The sequence below is a fragment of the Telopea speciosissima genome, chromosome 10 (assembly GCF_018873765.1).
Source record: "Telopea speciosissima isolate NSW1024214 ecotype Mountain lineage chromosome 10, Tspe_v1, whole genome shotgun sequence".
In the NCBI taxonomy this organism is placed as follows: Eukaryota; Viridiplantae; Streptophyta; class Magnoliopsida; order Proteales; family Proteaceae; genus Telopea; species Telopea speciosissima.
The window spans coordinates 9,919,613-9,937,972 of record NC_057925.1 but is presented as its reverse complement, the minus strand read 5'-3'; the positions used below and the strand labels follow the sequence as shown (position 1 = coordinate 9,937,972).

Below are 18,360 nucleotides of genomic sequence, written 5' to 3'. Positions count from 1 at the left end.
TCCAAACTCTTCACTCATAGGTTGGGATGGTCTGAGCCCATCATCAAGGCGAAGTGATGAGTGATTTTTTCGGTGCTCCAATCACCTCACCTTCCCCTCAAATAAAAAAAAAATTTCATTGATATTTCAATTGAAAAATGACAAAATCACCACCCCTCCCCATCAAGTAAAAAATCTCATACATGTTGATGTCCATGTTTGTGCTCTCATTGACCCCTCGGTGGTGGAGTGACCATGCAAACCAGGAAGCAATTCATCAAGGCCTACGACCTCTTAACAAGTTAACAGCCTTTCGGAATCAACCCACAAATCAAGTGACAGAATACAAGACATCATACTCCACAACAATCGGTTTCATTCGAGAAGAAAAATATCTAAACTGGTTGGCCAACATTAATGTCCCCATAAAAAAAAAAGAATTGGCACATCCGAGTCTATATTGACTTTTGAGATCTTAACCAAACTTGTCCCAAAGATGATTTTCCATTATCGATCACCGAGATGATGATCGTTAACACCTATAAAGGACATATGCTCAAACCAAATAGAAAAACTAGCAGAAGATTTTTCTTTTTCATAATAAAACTAACTTAAAAGATCAAATCATCTATTTCTAAGAAATAAATTTCTCAATGGATAAAAGAACTCCACTAACAACATTTACAAGCTAATCAGATAACCTATCTAAAACTCAAACCAGCTAAGCTTTCCTACATACCTAAAGGGTATAAGAGAAGAAATAATTAAGGGTAGCTATTCATGGTCTTTCTCCAGGTTTCATGAACCATCAGGGAGGTTCTTCCCACTAAGGAAATGCTGGATAAGTGCAAGTCCCTTCACTGGTTGGTAACTTGGGACTTGATGACCTGCTCCTCTCACTGTAGCAAATGTTAGGTCACCCTTGTATACGAAAGTGTACCCTCCAACCTGCACACCCTATCAATCAAAAAATTAAAGGTAAAATAATTAAGAATTTTGTGGTTTAAGTTTCTTAAAAAAATATGATTTCCTCAAAGAATTGAAATTTACCTCATCATTTACAAACCAAGGATACCATGAAGTGTTAACTGGAAGTCTAAGCTTATTAAGAGATAACCTAGTTGAAGTCACTGGAACCCTTCCATCCATATCACCACTGCATTCATCATTCAGTCCAATAAACATATATTAGCTTTGATGAGTTAATAAAAAAATTGTTAAAAAAAAAGGTTAAATTACACATCACTCCTTGGTTTTCAAATGAAACTCAGATCACCCCCTGGTTTATGAAAAAACTCAAAACATCCCCTCTACAGTAACAGTGTTAGTCTGTTGTTAGTTATTGGTGTGAAAAATGACTATTTTACCCTTGTACTTAAACCTTAGAATTAAATTTACAATACTACCCTTCCTTCATCTTCAATATTGGTCAAGGGTAGTTTAGGGATTTAAATTTATTTAACTGGCTGACATCATCACTTAACATCATAAAACTAATGGTAGAGACTAATTTGTCATATTGGGGTCTAAACCAGGGGGTGATTTGAGTGTTTTCAAAAACTAGAGGGTGATCTAAGTTTTGTTTGAAAACCAGGGGGTGACGTGTAATTTATCCAAAAAAAAAAAAAAAAAACAAAACAAAACAAAACAAGTGTGGTCTTTCCTGAACACCCAAACTCGTACTGCATTGGCCATGGCCTCCTTCAATAGAGGAAGAACCGTTGTTGCGCTATCCGTCCAATTGGTGATTAAATTACTGCAAGGTTCCCAATCATGGCTAAGTTTGGTGACATTGGCATGTAGAGCTTCTTGAACATCAGGATGGTTCAAATAAGCATGTACATAATTATCACTGCAAGGATCGAAATTCTTGATCTGCAATAAATCATCATCCATTAGGGAAAGAAAAGGACCGGGTTCCTTGGTAACGCGATAATGCATTAGGGTTTAGGATTTAGGGTTTAGGGTTTATAAATACAAGTGAGAACATCAATAAATCAAGAAAGATAAAATTGGTTTAATAATTGTGCAATTAATCTTACCGATGCCTCCTTGGGGAGGTCTGTGAGATTGGTAGTATAACACAATGGAGCATAGATGTTGTAGATATCAAGGCCTAAGATATCTACTTCAACTTCATTAGAACCCTTTAAGCACTGGCTACTTTGTGAAGTTGCATTTGGGGAGAAATCACAGTATCTCTTCATTAAATAATAAGCTTCATCAGAAGTGAGAGAATGGGTCCAATAGTATTCATACATTCCTATTAGGTCTGTTTCATCATGAATCACAGCATTTCCAATCTGCAATAAACAACAATCAAATGTAAGTGTAAAAAGGTAAAGCAAACAAACCCTAAATTAAACAAGTTTGAGAGAGAGAGAGAGAGTTATACAATTATCCCTTTGAGATTGATGATAGTTTTATTGGCAATCTTGTTCCCTTGGATAATAAGATGTGCAAGTTGGGGTACATAATGACCAGCATAACTCTCTCCTGATATATAGAACTCCCTAGTCTTGTACTCTGGAAACCTTTCTAACCAATTAAGTAAGAAAACATAATTATCGATCGCGGTGCTCCGGTCTCCGCTGTTTGCGTAATCGGATGTCGTGTTCGAATATGAAAAACCTACACCGGCCGGAGACTCCAAGAACAGAACATTGGCCACTAAAGAACACATAATTAAGAACAATATTATCAGATTAGTTAATATATGCTCAAAGATATTACAAAATTATGGTTGCTATTATTGAATTATGAAAGTTAATTAGTTATACCTCTATTCCATGCATATGGATTCTTATAAAGTGTTTTGCCATCACTGTACACCCTAAAGGGACCAAGCTCCACCATTGCTCCATATGCAAGAGAAGAACAACCTGGACCAGTAAGAAATCGAAGGACATCAAATTGTGTATATTGTGATTGGTGCAGAAGATCCTGACCAATGGTTACTAATTTAATAATACAATCCATATTTAGATTGTAGAAGAAAACAATTCAAATACAGATTTGAATACTCTCAAATCAAATCTCATCAAGATGATATGACCAAAATTAATTCCCCAGCAGTTCACACCATGGGTCACAAATATAGAAGGTCAGCAAGCTTGATTGCTAGTGACAGGATTTGGATCCTCCGCCAACTTGCTGCGCTCGACTTCCAGGCTGTCACGTTGGATTTCATGTCGTTCCAATAATCGATAGACAGACGAGTTCAATTCAAAATTAGCACAACACAATGGCCGCTCAACCCCAAACCGCAAAGTATCCAAATCCTGACCGAGGATCCAAATTCCTAATGATAAGGATCCCAACTAGACAGCTAATATCATGGGATACAAAAATAGAAAGACAACCAATATACTAAATTTCCAATCAAATCCTTTCTTTGTAAAGAGGATACACGTACACTCCTTTATTGACTCAATCATTTCTCATAAAGATCGTAATTGCATATACATTGAAACATAATAGTAGAAAATCGGATCAGGATCCTCTACAGTACCGGTAGGACGGCGGTGCACATCCAACAGCACAGTAGAAGCCAGGTGGCACACATGGCATACATGGCCTCTGCTGTGCTGCACTGCCCGATGTGCACCAGCGCCCCGCTGGCACTGCAGAGGATTTTTATGCATGGAAAATCTCATCTCTGTGGAGGTAGGTTCAGCAAGAACCGAATCACACTAAACCTTTTGTGTTCATCTTTCTCTCATCAAAAAGAAATAAAAAGGAATAAGAACATAAGAAGACAGAGATGAAAGTATACCTCCATTAAGCCAAAGAAGGAGAGGTTTTTCTTTGCTTTCAAGAGCCTCAGCAAAGTAGTAGTAAAGTGCTCGACCAGCCGATTTGTCTGTAATGACATAACCTCCATATTGAGAGAAGTTAACGAAAGGCTGTCCCGGAAGCTTTTCAATCTTATCTTGTTCCTTCAAGCATTCTTGAGGTTCCACATGAATATTATTAAAGATATCATTCTCTACATAAATTGGTTCGGTGTTGATCCCGGCTTTGTTCTGCAACTTTTCCTTGAAAAAACGGTGAAGAACATCTGATTGCCTTTCATGTTTGCCTGCTACGGCAAAGCAAGTAGTAAGAGAGAAAAGAAGTAACAAATGAAGAACAAAGATTGAGCTCTTCAGAATCATTTCTCCACTCCTCATTTGCTCTGCTATTCGTCACTTAGTTTCTCTCTTCTCAATCTCACCTTGATTTGTATAAAGTTCTCATACCTCTCTATCCTCTCACTAGGGGTAAAACTGTAAAAGAGTTTAAATTAACCCTAAAACTAGCACCTTATGTGTTTATGTATCTATTCTCCCGTTGAAATGATTCTCTTACCCTTCAAAACGAGAAAGAGATAGATAGAAACATGGGTAAGCTAGCATCCTATGTGTTTATCTCTCTCTCCATCTCTCTTCCTTGAAATGACTCCCTTACCCCTGAAAAAAGGAAGAGAGATACACTCCCTAATAAAAAATAAAAAATTAGATATCGAATGAGACACACTAGTGAGAGGATAAAGGTGAAGGGGAAAAATTATCTCCACCAGTCTCCTATCCGGCCCAGTTCCCCAGTGCCTCTAATAAGGGGGGTGGATCCCACCCAGTCAAGGGTAGGGTGATCATTTCCCCCTGTTAGTGGCATTGGGGAACTGGCCAGGCAGATAACTAGAGGGGATAAAGATCCAGTGAAAGGGAGGGCGATCATTTCGCCCCTGCCTATGTGTGGGTTGCACAATGGCTGCTAGGCTGCCCGGCCGTAGAGGATCTAGCACCTTCTGTATTTATCTATCTATTCTTCCTTCGAAATGACTCCCTTACCCTTAAAAACAAGAAAGAGAGCGATAAACACATAGGGTGTTAGTTTGCAAACCGCTAGCATACCAGCCTCTTCCCTTTTTATTATTATCCCGTTTATTGAAAACAAAGAAGTTTTTAAAAACAGTAACTTCCTCCTCTTTCGCAGTTACGGTTTCCTTCTTTCCAGCTCTGTCCCTGGCCGATTCCTTCTTTCAATCAAAATCTCTCTCTCTCTCTCTCTCACCACTAGTGCAACGCATTATAAAGCATGAAGTACTAAAAGAACCGGTTTTAATCTTTTGCATTATTTTAAGCTTTACGCCACCATTGATCACTATGGTACTTCCATTCGTTCCATCGTTGGATCGGAATCAAATTAACACTCAACAATCTGATGGTCATAAAGTACCCCTCATAAGATAAGCTGTAACTTGATATGAAACTGTTAGAACCTTTGGTTGAGAGTTAAAACAGCTGTTATGCATAGGATGACAAACTTAGTGGTCTAAGCCTATTATTAGTGATTAAGTTCATGTGTAACAATTTTTTGTTGTTTTATGTAGAAACGATTTCAGTTTCATAGAGCCTCTAGGGAACTTCAATTGCAAAGACAACCTTCTCTACCCAAAAAAAGAAAAAAATCCTAAAATAACCTAATATAGACTTCACTTATGAACCCGGATCAGTTCCTTGTACAAAGGCTTCGCACGTATAATTTCATAATGACATGTATCATTTTGCTTTCATAATATCCTTATGTAGCGAGGAATTGATCCAAACTGGTCACTCATATGATGGGATGGTCTAAGTCCATTACCAAGGAAGTGTGATGAGGGGTTTTTTGGGTTTTCTACCCCCTCCCCCCAACCAAAAACAAAATGGATGGATCAGGGTAGAGGTGCAAGTTTGGCCCTATTGGTCCTAGCCCATTGTGAGCCCGAGCAGGGCCTGGGTTGAAATACTCTGACTCTGAGGGTGGGTCAGGGCTAGAAATTTCTAGTCCTGAGTCAAGGTCGGACCGGGCTAGGATTGAGGTTTCGGGCTAAGCCCGACCCTGTATATATATATATATATTATAAATTTTAAACATCACACACATTTTGTTTTATAATATATTATATATGAAGATAATAAGTGTCATAATATACTTTATTATAATGTTATTTTATGTAAAATTGATAATTTTCTCCCCGGTCCAACCCAACCCATGCATTTATCCCTTCACCTCCCCATAATCAGGGCCAAATAGGGTCAGCCTGACCTGACCGTGAGGGCGGGTCAAAGTTGGATTTGTAAGGCCCAGAGTCAAGGCTTGGCCGGGCCTAAATCTAGCTATATATGGGGACTAAGGGTTTGGTTGGGGTTTTAAAAAATTCCAACCCAACTGGACCGTGTTGCAGCCCTAGATCAGGGAGATGAAATCTTGATGTGACACTGATCACTAAGATGTCATTTGGTTAGATCGATGAGCCCGTATGATCCCAACTCTGGTTAGATTCTGTCTTTGAAAAACTTTTCGTTGGTCACAAGGCCAAAGTTGAGTAAAGCTTATGAATGGATAAAATCTTAGCCCAAACTAAAAAATGTGGGCCTATGTTGGGATCAAACCCAATGATTAATTAAAGCTAAAAAGAGATATATAAAGAATGGGTGACGGTTCTTTGAGTATGCACGGTATTCTTCATCCTCTCACAAAGTCACAAAGGATGTGAGGAAGCGCAGTGTACGCCTTAGGCTCAAAGACCCTTTTCCTGCAATGATTTATGAACTTTTGAATATATTTAGTCAAGTAACACAACTCAAACCCATTCATCCATAGATGGTGAAAATGATTAAAATTGTCATAAATCATTTTTTTTATCATTTCAAAACACTTAGGTTGTGTTTGTTTCATCCTAAAATGTTTTAAAGGAAAATTTATAATTTTATATTATTTTTTTAATTATTTAGTCTTCTTTTTATTGAACATAACTATAAGCATATTTAAATATAATTGGCTGAGGAAAATAATGTAACCATATGATAGGGATGGAGCTTCCACATATAGATGCCAAGAATTCCAATAATCAAGAGAAATCATTATTTTTGTAAAACAACATTCTGGATTTTGAAATGGATGTTGCTTTATAACTTTTTGTATTGCATATCAATAAAACATTTTTCCTTTTCTAATCTCCATGCATACATATAGGTTTTTCAACAAAATTGATTCCCTGGCTAGGAGGGCTCAACCTGTGACGGGCACAATAATTTGACTAATTTCCGATCTTTGGTTCCAAGATCAACGTTTAGCATCCATGCATCTTTCCAGTTCTTCTGAATAAATTTATTTCAAAAACAAAAAAGGTTTTCAATAAATTTCATAAATATTTTATGGCAAAAACTGCATACTCAATTTATGTGAGAATATTAAATGGGTTGTAATTGAACAGTCCAATTGAGTTTTAATTAGCAAGCTATGAAATAGTTCAACACATTATGCAAGCCCACTTCCACTTCATTTGAATCAATCTTTATATGAACCAACACATCTAGTTGGGATAAGGCTGAGTTGAGTTGAGTTGAGCCGAGGATATAACTATTGGATCGTGTCATCGAATCATTGAGTTGCAAACTAGCTAAGATATATATATATATTTTTTTTGTAATAAAATTAGCTAAGAAGATCAAATCAACTATTTCAATGGCAATAAAAATTTTTGGTGGATACAAAAACTCCACTAATTTTGCAAGCTAATCAAATAACCTATCTAAAAATTGAATTAAATTAAAAATTAGGGAAGAGGCTAACAAGCTAAGCTTTCCTACATACTTGAGGGAAGCTAGAAACAATTAAAGGAGAAAAAAAAAAAAAAAAAGACTAATTAGCAATGTATGGTCTTCTCCAAGTTTCATGAATTAGGGAGGTTCTTCCCACTAAGGAAATGCTGGATAAGTATAAGTGCCCTCAGAGGCTGGAAACTTGGGACCTCATGACCTGCTCCTCTCACTGTAGCAAATGTTAGATCCCCCTTGTATGCAAAAGTGTACCCTCCAACCTGCAAACACAAAAAAAGGAATGGTAAGCAGTCCCTTAGAAAAATTAAAGGTAGTTAGGTAACTATGAATTTTGTGGTGAAGTTTCTAAAAGAATAATTTACTCAGAGAATTGAAATTTAGTAAAATTGTTGAAAAAGGAGAAATTACCTCATTATTTACAAACCAAGGATACCATGAAGTGTTAACTGGAAGTCTAAGCGTATTAAGAGATGACCTAGTTGAAGTCACTGGAACCCTTCCATCTATATCACCACTGCATTCATTCAGTCCAATAAACACATATTAGTCAATCTCTTCAACCTTGAGTACATGAAAGATTGTAATATAAAAGAGAGAGAAGAATAAGAAGAAGAAGAAAGTGTGGCCTTGCCTGTACACCCAAACTCGAATTCCATTAGCCATGGCCTCTTTCAAGAGAGGAAGAATCGTCGATGGGCTATCACTCCAAGCAGTGATTACATTACTGCAATTTACAATTCTCTAATCAAATTTACAAAATTTTCATAAACTCTGTAAGAGAATAAATCATATCAAATCAAGAACACGATTTTTTCGTCTTTTTATTTTTATTTTTTATGTTGCACACCTGCAAGGTTCCCAATCAAAGCTGAGTTTGGTAACATTGGCATGTAAAGCCTTTTGAACATCAGGATGGTTCAAATAAGCATATACATAATTATCACTGCAAGGATCAAAATTCATGAACTGCAGCAACAAATCATCCATCAGGGAAAGAAAATGGAATTATGTTTTGGATCAGCAAAGATGAAAAATTTTGTTTCATAATTGTACAATTAATCGTACCGACGCCTTTTTGGGTGGATCTGTGAGATTGGAGGAGAAACATAATGGACCATAGATGTTGTAGATATCAAGGGAAGAGGTATCTATATTGGCTTCATTAGCACCCTGGATGCACTGGCTGCTTTGTGAGTTTGCATTTGAGGAGAAATCACAGTATTTCTTGATTAAATAGTAAGCCTCATCAGAAGTGAGAGCATGGGTCCAAAAATACTCATACATCCCCTTTTGGTCTGTTTCATCATTAATTACTGCATTTCCAATCTGCAATAAACAGCAAAAGTACAGTAAAAAAAGGTAAGCAACAAACCCTTTTAATGTTAATTGTGTTAAAGCAAGTCTAGTTAAGAGAGATTCAAAGAGAGTTATACCATTATTCCTTTGAGATTGATGATAGTTCTATTGGCATTCTTGTTCCCTTGGAGGATTTGATGTGCAAGTTGGGGAACATAATGTCCTGCATAACTCTCCCCTGATATATAGAACTCTCTGGTCTTATACTCTGGAAACCTTTCTAGCCAATTAACCAAGAACACATAATTATCGCTCGCAGTTCTCTGGTCTCCGCTGTTTGCGTAATCGGATGTTGTGTTCGAATATGAAAAACCAACACCCGCCGGAGACTCCAAGAACAGAACATTGGCCACTAAAGAACACATAAGTACAGAAATTAATTTTTCCAGATTAGGTAATATATGCTCAAAGATGAATACAAAATTATGGTTGCTAGTATTGAATTATGAAAGTAATACCTGAATTCCATGCATATGGATTCTTGTAGAGTGTTTTGCCATCACTGTAAACCCGAAAAGGACCAAGCTCCTCCATTGCTCCATATGCAAGAGAAGAACAACCAGGACCTGCAATTCAGCAATTTTTAAGATTGAATGATTGATCATATGACTTTGGAAGTAATATAAACTAGAATTAAGGAATACCTCTAGTGGGTATTTCAGAAATTTAATTTTCTTTCTGATGTTATAGTCTACATTGGTTTTCTGCAAACGTATTAATTAGATCTTTCTGGGATTGTTGGGCTCTGTTTTGAACCTGAGAATGATTTACATTTAGATAGAAGAGATGATAGAACATCTAAAAAATTCTAACTAAAGAATTGAATTTATTACATGAACAATAGTTACTAATTTAACTCAACCACTCTAAGAAAATGAAATTAGGGGCAAAGAAGAGATGAGATTACCTCCATTAAGCCAAAGAAGGAGAGGTTTTGTATCTTTGTACTTAACAGCCTCTGCAAAATAGTAGTAAAGTGCTCGACCGGCGGATTTGTCTACAGTTACATAACCTCCGTATTGAGAAAACTTAACGGGAGGCTGTCCCGGCAGCTTTTTAATCTTATCTTGTTCCTTCAACCCTTTCTGAGGTTCAACATGAACCTCATTAAAGATCTTTGTTTCCTCTGTTTTGATCCCTGCTTTGTTCTGCAACTTATCCATGAAAAAACTGTGAAGAACATCTGATTGCTTTCCATGTCCACCAACAACAAAGCAAGAAAGGGAAAGAAGAATTAACAAATTCAAATGAACTAAGATTGAACCCTTCAGAATCATCTCTTCTCTTCTCCTTGTTTTCTCTCCGGCTCCTCCCTTGCTCTTCACCTCTATAACCTCTCACTAATTGGTTTCCTCATGTGGTTTAAACATGAAACACAATATAAAACACGTGAAATGATTCTTAGAACTAAGTGAACCGTTTTTATGCTTTTTCATTCCTAAGTTGATCACTACGGTACTCCCATTTCGGTCCATCGTTGGATCGGAATCAAATTAACAAACACCAACCGAAAGGGTAATTGGTACTCATCGGATTGGAATAAGTGGTGTGATTCATGATGTGGAGTTGTGGATTAAGACATTGGATCAATACTTGTGGGTCCCATGGAGGGGATTAAGCTCGTGTAGGGCACATGTGTGGGACCATTTCGGTTATAGTTTGGTCAGACTTTGGAAGGGTTGTTTGTTAATGGAGTTTGTTTGTTCAGGCGGTTTTATGGGTTGGTTTGAAATTGGTCCACCCACAGATATTATTTAAAAAAAGTTATGAGTTGGTGTGAGATTCTAATGTCCACGTGGCAAATTTACATGGTGAAGCTTGGGTTGTTAGTCTAACCACATCTTCATTCAAATGTTGACAACTTAAAAATTACAATTTTGCCATTGAAGGCAACATATGCTATTATAAGCAAATAGACAATTAGACCTGGACAGCTTAGTCATTCATTTTCATTTGTCATAACATGTGGACTGTTTGGATGATTAGAAACATTCAATCCTCTTATTCGTATATACATACAAGGGAATCTTTTTGTTTTGAATTTGTTTTAAAAGGAATTTCAAATAATAAGATATAAAAAGAAGATGAATCTGGACTAGGATCAGGACATTGTGAAATTCCAGAATGAAAGGGTTTCCTTCCAGGGAGGATCCAAACGGAGCCTTAGTTGTTAGGCCATGTGAGGTTAAATTAAATTAATAAGTGGGGATGACTAAATGATTAGATACAAATTACAATTAATTATCTACAAATTGTTAAGATTAAACCTAATGGAAAGTCAACAAAATATGAATGTGTAACATCTTGATTGTTCTGCGATAAATTTGCTCAACTTCGTATCTTGGATTAGAATTAGGGGTGTCGATTCCACGTCGCACCACTAGATCGGATCGAATCTGCTAATACAAATAAGTTTTTATTACCTTTTTACCCTTAGGTCGTACCAGAATATCGGTATCGAATCTGCCAAGAAACGGAAACGGAATCGTCCTCGGCTGCTACGGATCCAATCCGGGCGATTCTGCTGCTCCGAGACCAATTCCTTGAACCATGATCATTCGTGGGGCAAGGGTCCTATCCGACGGGCACCCTATCAATATCGACCGCCAAAGAGCTCGATTAAGCCTGATTTGTAAGAGCCCGCTTAAGCATTTAATTAATAAGCCGTTTATAGCCTGTTTAGAGATAAATGGCCTAGTAGCCCGTTTAATGCATGTTAAGCCTGTTACTGGTAGCTCAATTAAAGACTAGTACCTGATCAACCGTTATAAATGGGATCATGTCTAGCTTATAAGGGCCGATTATTTAAACATGTTTGTCACGTTGTAAGATCTTAAAGTGGGGGATCGATTAAGCCTGTCTGAAACCTGCCCGGACCGACCGGTTGACAACCCTAGCTAGTTCATGGTTGAAAACTTGCACACATTTACGAAATGACCATACCAGGAGTTTTTATTGACTTGGTGTTTTTACCCAAGTCTGGTTGTTTTTATGGGAGAAAGTTTTTTGTCTGAGAGTGTGGCCTATGCCAGCACTCCCATGAGTCTATCTCTCTCCTCTCCATTTGTAAAGACACCTCAAAGACACCTCTACCCCCTTGTTTTGAGGAGGAGAGAGATAGACACATGAGAGTGCTGGCGTAGGCCACAATCCTGGACAGAAAATTACTTTCCTTTTTTTAGTAAGCCACATACTATTCATAGACTATCGGTTTAGAACTAAACAAAACCCTAGAATTTTTGTTTGTTGCCTTCAATATTAACCTTTTTTTTTCTCATCTATGTGCAATCATAGCCTCAATGCCTCTTCAGCCGAAGAAAGAGAAAAATGAAGATATTAAATAAGTAAGAAAAAAAAATTGATTCACCCTGACCAAGTTTCACTCATCCAACTCACATGGTTTTGAAAATGATGAATCGAGTCAAAAAACTTTGTTCTCCAACTATGGCTAGAATTAGATTAAATCAGTAAAGAAAACCTGAGACTCAATCAAAAAATGACCCCCAAAATCCAGTTATACTGTTCGAGATTGCCTAAAATTGGGATCGAGGCTAAAATTTTAAGGACAAGTAGATTTCAAGTTCTCTTATGTACATGTCAAGTTTCACCTAAACTAGAGTTAATCAAGTGACAAAACAGTTTACTTAATGAAATAAAATTATCAAGAGGGTACTTGAGATTTATTTTTTTTTGATTTTTTGTTTTTTTGGTAAGAAGGTGCTTGAGACTATGACAATGCATGGACATACAAGAGAGTAGTGAGAGGATAAATCATATCACTCTTTCATGTGCAAAAATAGTTGTCTCCACCTACCAATTTTGTTTGCAAGTCACGAATACAAAAGAAGAAAAAAAAATTGTTGAGAAAAGGATGTGACAAGGGAGTGGCATCTCTTCCTCGAAGTTCAAAGCTTTATGAGCTCACTTCTGAGGTGTTTACCTCTAACTCATATTCCTCCTAATATCTAATTGACCTATTCCTCTTGTCCCTCAAGAATTTAGACTAGGGCAGTGAAGGTGTTAGGCCCCTCAGTGCACCTAACTGAATTAGACCTTCATTTCCCTAAGATTGGGTTCGTGTGAGATCATAAGATTGCTTTCATTGTCCAATCAATCATAAGATTGGGTTCGTGTTAGATCATAACTGAGGCGAGACTTGGTCTGGATCTGAATCACACTAATACTCTTTAGAATTAAATCGAAACTGAACTGAATACCCGATTCTGGACCGATTTACACCCTTACCATTTTGTTCATAAATCAAATTTATTTGAAATTTATTCCAAATATATTGTAATGGAGTGAAAATTAGAAATCATTATAGTTGAAAATTATTTGGGTAGTGACTAGTGAGTCCCACAGGACACAGGGATAAAGATAGAATCTTTTGTAAAATAATTACCAAACTAAAACATTTAAAAACATTTTTTTTTTTTAGTCCTGACAGATAATCATTAAATCATGAATTTTAATTCATTTCTTAGGCCATCATCTGCTTAAATTTCTTGTAATGATTCCAGACATCAACTAAGGTCATGGGAGACTTCCAAAACTATAAAAATATGTCTCACCCCATTTTAAACACCTACTCATCATCATCACCAAGCCCACCTCTAGAGTGACAAACTGAAGTTTTTACATAAGCAGCAAAACCATGTCACTTCAATGAAAAACAAGAAGTTGGTATTTTTTTTAGGTGAAACTGAGTGATAGGGAGCATGGTTCAAGGAATCGATCTCGGATCAACAGAATCACCTTGATCAGATCGGTATTGGACGAGGGCGATCTTGATTCTTAGCCGATCTAATACCAATCTATTGGTATGACCCAAAGATAAAAAGATAATAAAAATCAAATTTTATTAAAAAGCATATGTAATTTTGTCCGATCCAATCAGACCCAATTCAGGGCGATCAAAATTGGTATCAGATTGATATTAGCCAAGACTGATCCCAATCCAATTCCCGATTACTAGAACCCTGATAGGGAGGTAAAACTAAAACCAATGAACCTTGAACCATTCTCCTCCCAACATAGTTGTCAAGGCGTCGCCTTATTTTCCGGTGTCACCTTGTCGCCTTGTTAATGTTGCCTTGCTTTTTTTACCCCCTCGATCACCTTGATTCGTCTAAGTGCCTTGACAACTATGCCTTCCAAACACACACCCCTAGTTGTTACCTAATCCTTTCTAATGAAACTCTCAATTCTTGAATTCATGATATTTGAACAGTTGAATATACAATTCAAATCTTGATTGGATTTGCAAAGGCCTTGTCATGGCAAGGAGTTCTGCCAAAAAAAAATCGTTGGAACATGCATGTGATTCATTTTCCGGATTAGAATTAGAAAATGCTAACTTACTTCTTTGACTCTTAAACATGTTTAATCTTTATCTTATTCTTTTTTTAAATATTTGTCTAAATATAGAAAACTAGGAAAGTGGATTCATTACTACCTTCTCCAAATTTTATTCTTTAAAGTACAACCTATAGTTGTGAGTTGTTGACTTGTTATCTATCTGTCTTTTCCTCTAAATACTTATTCTTCTTTTTTTTCAACTTTTTTTAATTAAAAAATAGATTTTAAGTTGATCCTTAGGTCCCTTACTCAACATGTTTAGCTAGTTTCAAGTTTGTCATTTAATAAAATAAAGTTTTTAATATTTAAATTTATAAGAGAGTGCATAATAGTGGTCAGAGTATCATACACGCGAATTGATATTCATGGAGATGCATGCAAATACAAGGAAAGATATTTAATTGAATTAAGCTTTGAAATTTGATATTTAATTAGTCCAGACCTTATATTGGGGAGCACGATATCTTGTATTCCGACGCACGAGTTTGTGAGTTGAGAAGTTTTTTTTAGGGTTAATGAGTATTTCGGTAAACTATGTCTATATAATAACGCTATGATATTGTAACGAGCTCATTCTCATACCATTGTCGTAGACAATCTTGCTGAATCACATAAATCTTTGTGTACAATTGTGTGATTATTTGCTTATAATTTCCATTCGTATCTTGTATTATTTTTGTTATTTCCTTTCCAACACAATAAGGGACTATATATCCACTGTTACAAGATTTAAACATTGCTTTCATGAATCCCAATCTTGAACTCAAGAAGTGATGATGAGCAACATTAGCAACCATAAATTGAAAATGATTGAAATGGATGCCTTCATTACAAAGTGAGCTTGAAATTTACTCAATTTGATACTTAATCCTAAAGTCTTGCATTCCAGATTGAATATCTCTATCAGGTAGGGCCTAAATGATGCAGTGCACACTAGTGCATACATTAAGTGATGACCCGACCAAATGGGAAGTAACTAGTAGGGTATCTATCTCTTTCATGTGACATGATTGTTTCTTGTTTACGCTTCAGTTTTATCACTTCAAACTTCAAAGGCACTATCCCAAATAAAATGAAAGGCTTTTGATTGGGTATTTGAATTAATGCGAACTTAGGCCCATGTGAATTTAGGCCCATGAATTAGATAGTAAGGCTTTCATTAAGAAGGGGTGCATAGGGCAGAAACAGGGTCGGGTTGGGCTGGGCTTTATAAAACCCTAGCCCAACCCTGAGTCCCCTTAGTTGGGCCCAGGCCCGACCCAGCCCTGCCTCAGGGTTTGAAAAATCCAATCGTGACCTGCCCTTAGGGTTGGGCCGGAGTGACCCTGATTGGCCCTGATCATGGGGAGGGGTAAGGGAGATGCATGGGCTGGACTGGGCCAGGGAGAAAATTATCAATTTTAGGTAAAATAACACTATAATAAAATGTTTACTTATTATCTTCGTATATAATATATTATATGATAAATGTGGGTGACATTTAAAGTTTATAATATATATATTATATCAATATATATTTTATAGTATAACTTAAAACAAGGTCGGGCCAGGCTTAGCCCGAGGCCTCAACCTTGTCCTGACCCGACCCTAACTTAGGGTTAGAAATTTTTCAGCCCTGACCCACTCTTAGGGCCAAGATATCTCAGTCTAGGCCCTGTTCGAGCTCAAGGCAAGCCAGGGCGGGTTCGAGCCGATAGGGCCAAACTTGCACCCCTAATTGTGCTTCCTCAGAGGAAAAGATAATAATCATCAATTGTCAAAAGTTCCAATTTTCTAATTGTTTTGTTTTTAATTTATGTTTTTTTTTTTTCCTTTTTGGTACTATAATTTATATGAGGAGAGGTTTTGTGCACGGTTGTGCATGGAGCACAACTATGCTCACAACTATCAAATGAGAGTGAGGAGGGTGCACGGTAGACCCTTATCCCCCATCCAATGGTTGTTTGCATGGCTGAGCACAAAACCTTTTGCCAATTTATATATCTACAATTTTAATTCAGAATCCAAACTTCCCGACCTATGAGAGACTCTCATTGCCTTCAATACCTTTTTTTTTTTTTTTTTTTTTTTTGTGAAGATCAATTTATTAAGAGGGGCAAGCTGAAGCCAAGAGGTCCTGATTACACAGATTCAGGATCCAAGGGGTGGAACACGACCAACTAGTCCGGCTTGCAACGGACTAGGCCATCCTGGCTAGGGAGTGGGCTACGCCGTTAACCTCCCGAAGAACAAAACGAAAAATACAACTGATAAACGTGGGGGACAGAAGTCCAATATCCTGAACAATGGGCTGAACCTGGAGTGGGCACCCAATTGTAGGATTAGAGAGAATATTGATGAGTTGTAGGGTGTCTGATTCCACGATAATCCAAGTAACCTGGGAAGCTGCCGCCCATTGAATTCCAGCTCTGACTGCCAAAGCTTCGCCCATCAACACAGAGGAGAGGTCCATAGGATGAGAGCAAGCAAACAGCGGGGCTCCAACCTGGTTACGAGCAATGAAACCTAAGCCCCCTTCCTCCTATTTCGATGAAAAGGCAACATCACAGTTAATCTTGATATAGTCGTGAGGAGGGCATTCCCATGTCCCCACTGTAGATTGAAGAGTGGAGTGGGTAGGTGTAAGGGGGTTACACTGCAGCCGAGTAGATATATCCCAAAACTCCTGCGACGCCCCCTGTGCCCTGCTTAGAACTTCCATAGGAAAAGCCTGGATACCTTGAAACAACAGTTCATTCCGAGATTTCCATAAATGTCAGAGATGTAAGCGACTTGGCACAGGACTTCCTTGCCTCGCTCTTTCAATGGAAAGCTAAACTTTTCCCAGCCTTGAAGAAGTCCCGCAAGGGTTGGTTGGGCAGTAGGAACAAGGAAGTTTAGATTACTCCCAAACCAGATAGCTCGTGCAAATGGACATTCAAAGAAAATATGGCTGCACGATTGAACTTCAACATCACACCTGCGACAATTTGGATCAATTGGGAGGTTACGTCGTTGTAGACCTTCCCCCGATGCAAGGCCCCCTGCATAGATACGCCACATAAAATTCTTAATGTTTGGGATGGTCTTGGTCTGCCAGATTCTCTTCCACACCTTTGGGGGGATATCTTCCCAATCATGACGTCTTGAAGATGTGCCATTGTGTACAACCCATAGATCACGGTCATTTAGAAGGAGGTGATAGGCGGATTTGGTGGAAAATCGCCCATTGGATTCCACCCCCCAAATCATCTTATCTTCGCGTGGGAGGAGAGGGAGCTTAATCCGCTGTGTGTTCGTTGCATCACTATGATGAAACCAGGTGTTCAGCAGGTCATCCTTCCAAAAGTGGTTCTCAGGGTCGATAAGCTCTACAACCATTTGGAGAAGACAGCCGTGGGGTTTCGTGTGTGAAATTTTAAAATCTGGAGCCGATGGTATCCAATTATCTTGCCAGATCTGAATATTGTCCCCTGATTGCACCTACCACAACAGCCCTTTTTGAAGCACATCGCGCCCAACTAGAATGCTTCGCCATGCCCATGAAGGGTTGTTTCCACTGGAGGCCTATAAGAAATCAACCCTAGGGAAGTAGATAGCTTTCATAAAGGTCGCCCACAGAGAGTCAGGATCATGCCAAAGTCGCCAAGCCACCTTGCAGAGAAGTGCCCTATTATGCAGGGTCGGATCCCGGATTCCAAGCCCCCCTCGATCCTTAGCCCGACATATCCGTGACCATGATACCCAGTGAATCCGATGCTCATCTTGTTTCTGACCCCAAATACAGTTTGCCATAGCTTTGCAAGTCGCCTCATGGTGGGACTGGGGCAAAGAGAAGTGTGAGGCCGCATATGTTGAGAGTGAGCAAGCCACAGATTTGATCAAAGTCACACGTCCTTCAGCCGATAATAAGTGGTTCTTCCATCCATGTATTCTCTTGCATGTGATTGTGGTCAAGTCTTTAAAAACCACAGCTTTAGAGACTCCAAATTCAGAGGGAGCCCTAAATACTTGGTGGGCCACTATCATAAGGAATCTTCAATATACGAGAGAACCAAGACTTGAACTTTCTAGGGGTGTTGGGGCTGACTGTAAGACT

The 18,360-nt window shown here is 38.0% G+C and overlaps 3 protein-coding genes across 3 annotated transcripts; all 3 read right to left on the bottom strand.

Moving 5' to 3' along the window:
• Window positions 1-756: 756 nt before the first annotated feature.
• Window positions 757-4,094, bottom strand: LOC122644268 (serine carboxypeptidase-like 40). Its single transcript, XM_043837909.1, has 7 exons — window positions 3,755-4,094; window positions 2,760-2,867; window positions 2,375-2,649; window positions 2,022-2,282; window positions 1,643-1,854; window positions 1,030-1,135; window positions 757-927 (listed from the first exon to the last, which is right to left on the bottom strand). The coding sequence occupies exons 2-7, from the start codon at window positions 2,833-2,835 to the stop codon at window positions 778-780; spliced, it is 1,080 nt and encodes a 359-aa protein (XP_043693844.1). The 5' UTR covers window positions 2,836-2,867; window positions 3,755-4,094; the 3' UTR covers window positions 757-777.
• LOC122643190 (putative serine carboxypeptidase-like 53) lies at window positions 3,687-4,151 on the bottom strand. The gene has a single exon (XM_043836838.1). The coding sequence runs from the start codon at window positions 4,149-4,151 to the stop codon at window positions 3,687-3,689; it is 465 nt and encodes a 154-aa protein (XP_043692773.1).
• A 3,491-nt stretch (window positions 4,152-7,642) lies between these two features.
• On the bottom strand, window positions 7,643-10,182 carry LOC122644267 (serine carboxypeptidase-like 40). The gene is made up of 8 exons (XM_043837908.1): window positions 9,832-10,182; window positions 9,383-9,490; window positions 9,002-9,276; window positions 8,631-8,894; window positions 8,416-8,531; window positions 8,200-8,292; window positions 7,977-8,082; window positions 7,643-7,828 (listed from the first exon to the last, which is right to left on the bottom strand). Exons 1-8 carry the CDS (start codon window positions 10,085-10,087, stop codon window positions 7,682-7,684), a joined length of 1,365 nt encoding a protein of 454 aa, XP_043693843.1. The 5' UTR covers window positions 10,088-10,182; the 3' UTR covers window positions 7,643-7,681.
• Window positions 10,183-18,360: the final 8,178 nt, after the last annotated feature.